Here is a 2,949-nt window from a genome sequence, read left to right as displayed (position 1 = left end):
CTTTATATTTATATGAGAATATCAATACATTTTATACTCACCTTTTACTGCACAGTAAACGTATACTTAAGATTTAAAAGCTCAATAAGTTATACTAATATGAACAATTATGTTGTTATCATTAACACGTAACGTGACCATGTTGATGACGACTTACATACATGAATTTACTCCCTATCCAAAAATTCCTATAGAAGTTTTCACTTCAATATTTATAAAATTAAAATAACATTTTTTTTATTTCCTGTGCTAAATAGAATTTTTAAAATAATCCTACATTGGCCAATTGTTGCCTAAACAAATGTTGATTATAGTCGATTAAGTTTATTTATTGATCAGATATAAACAATAACAAATTAATCAAAAACGACCAAAAATTATTATTGTAAAAATGTATACCTATATCACCCAAACACACATATACATCATCTCCATATACTTATTCACGAAATTACGCACAAGAAAATAAACGCATAACAATATAATCACAAAATCCAAACATTTATGATAAAAACTATACATTGTCTTTAACTTTTCTTTTATGATGTTTTCCCTCCGTTGTTTTGATATATTTTACTAAAAATTATATGCATCACGCAAACAACGCAAAACCTGCTAATAGGTAAAATTTATACCATAAAAACTATGTAAATGAGAAAAAACAAATGTAAATCGTTTTATTAAGAAAATATAATATTAAATAAAAAACGTATAGCTATATAAAAACTGATTTTATAGATATAATTAAAAGTAATATAATAAGGAAAATAATAATTACTTTTAAAGTAAACACTAAAAACTACAATACTATTACAAACTAGAAATTATAGTACTATCATTTGGTGTCTGTAGGTTCACAGTAGGACCCTTACGAGTATGTTAAACTATTCTACTTATTTAGTCACAACAGACCTCCGCCTCAACCTAATACTATGCCCATGTTTAAACTTCAAAAAAAATTCAAATTCAAAACACTCCATGTCATCCCTGGATCCACATTCTAGAACCTCGTACCTTCGCAGCAGCACAGACAGCATGGTCTTCATTGCCATATAAGCATAGCTCTTACCAATGCAATTCCTACGCCCGTAGGAAAACGGGATAAACGAACAAGCAGGGCGACTGGCACTATTCTCTCTGCTGAACCTGTCAGGATCGAATGTGTCCGGGTTTGGAAAATATTCTGGATTCCTATGCACTAGATAAATTGGGATTACGACAATTGTGCCAGCTGGCAAAGTGTAGCTGTTTACACTGACATCTTCGTCAACCCGATTGCCACAAGTGGAATAACTGGATAAAGTCGCATTGTCTCATTTAAAACTTTTTCCAAATACACCATTTGTTGCAGATCTATTGTCATGACAGGTCGGCTTGTGTCTTCGCCGAAGATGCTTGCCTGCTCTTGTAGGACTTTCCTCTGCACATCTTGATGTAATCCCAGCAGCATCAGTGTGGTCGCTACGGCGTAGGCTGTGGTGTCTGTGCCAGCTCCGATAATAGTCATGATCTGGTCCTGTAGTTCCTCTATGCTTAACAGTTCTGGATTTTCCACCATAGTTGATACCATGTGCTCTAGGAAACCCAAACGTTTCATCGGTATGTTGCTAACTTTCATATCTATGTCCTTCGCTTCAGGTGCAACATAATGTTTTCTCGAACTTATATATGATTCGGTCTTATGTTTGATCAAACGAGTTACGTAATTGCGAATAGGTTTAACTAACGCAATTACTTTATAATAAAAAGGAAAAAACTTATGAGTCCAATTATACCACATCCAAGGTGTTAAGAATGTAAAGGCTCCAAAATAAATTATTTTTGGGAAGTTTTCTACAACACTGTGCTGATGACTTTTACCTTGTATGTTCATCGGCACGCCCAGACTCGTCTCGGAGAGCATCTCCAGAGCGCAGGGCATCGAGTAGTCCGCCATGTTGAATGGCTCTCCGTGGCAGCGTTCCTCCAGCAGGTCAGCCATGCGCTGGCTCTTCGCGTGGAAAGTTCTGACGTATGAGTAGATGCTACGATTAATGAAGGTCGGTTCCATAATTTTACGGAATTTCTTCCACTCTTTAAATTTGGCAGTAAGCAACGAATTACCGAATACTATGTTAAGTGGGTTGTACATCATTGGCTTACTTAATGTTTTGCTGTTACTTAAAATCACTGATATGTCCTTAGGGTCTAACATTCCAACACATAGTAGCGGTCCAACCCACAGTTTACACACGGAAACGTAGCGGTCGCGTAGTTCCTTGAAGTAGTTTAAAATATCTTCCCTGCGAGCGATCAGTTGAAGCGTGTTTCCGAGCAGAGGTAGCCCAGGCGGACCCGGTATCCTGGCGACCAGCCGACAGCAGTGGCTTATCTTGAGGTACCAACTCACAGTGATGGCGACAGCAGCAGCGGATCCTGTTAGGAAGCCCCATGAAGCCCAAGCTTCTAGCGCGGCCATTCTGAACTAACATCTGGATCCCTTGCAGGTAGCCTCTATATAGTAAACTGATTAACAAAAGGAAGATAAAGTTTCAAACATGCTTTAACTTCTTTTTGTAAGTTTTTCATTGGTTCCAAGGCTTAGAATGATTACTGTTATTAAAATAATTCTTTCTGACCAAGTAAAAAAACAAATTCCCATGCCATACCAATAATCTTCTTAACCAGAACAAGCAGGTTTTCATGCGCTCGGTTCAGGGCCACCTGGATTACTGCAGACTTTAATAGATACTTGCCACTTTAAATGAGCAAGAAAATTACACAAAAAAATATAAGTACTAGTATTTCAGTGCTCGCCCGAGATACGTAACATCTAACCTCGGTCTCGATCTCTTGATATGATCTCATGTTGCGTATTAATTTATAATACGAAACTAGAGCACGATATTTAGTTTACAATTCTTTAAAATAATCCCGAGTGTGGTACATATACGCAAATTTTGTTTTCAA

At 36.7% G+C, this 2,949-nt stretch overlaps 1 protein-coding gene across 1 annotated transcript; it reads right to left on the bottom strand.

Moving 5' to 3' along the window:
* Positions 1 to 660: 660 nt before the first annotated feature.
* On the bottom strand, positions 661 to 2,479 carry LOC134527998 (cytochrome P450 4g15-like). Its single transcript, XM_063361152.1, has one exon. It carries the CDS (start codon positions 2,456 to 2,458, stop codon positions 1,250 to 1,252), a length of 1,209 nt encoding a protein of 402 aa, XP_063217222.1. The 5' UTR covers positions 2,459 to 2,479; the 3' UTR covers positions 661 to 1,249.
* Between the last annotated feature and the right edge of the window lie 470 nt (positions 2,480 to 2,949).

The sequence above is a fragment of the Bacillus rossius genome, chromosome 1, assembly GCF_032445375.1.
Source record: "Bacillus rossius redtenbacheri isolate Brsri chromosome 1, Brsri_v3, whole genome shotgun sequence".
Classification (NCBI taxonomy): Eukaryota; Metazoa; Arthropoda; class Insecta; order Phasmatodea; family Bacillidae; genus Bacillus; species Bacillus rossius.
The sequence above is the reverse complement of the archived record's forward strand: the minus strand, read 5'-3'. Positions and strand labels throughout refer to the sequence as shown.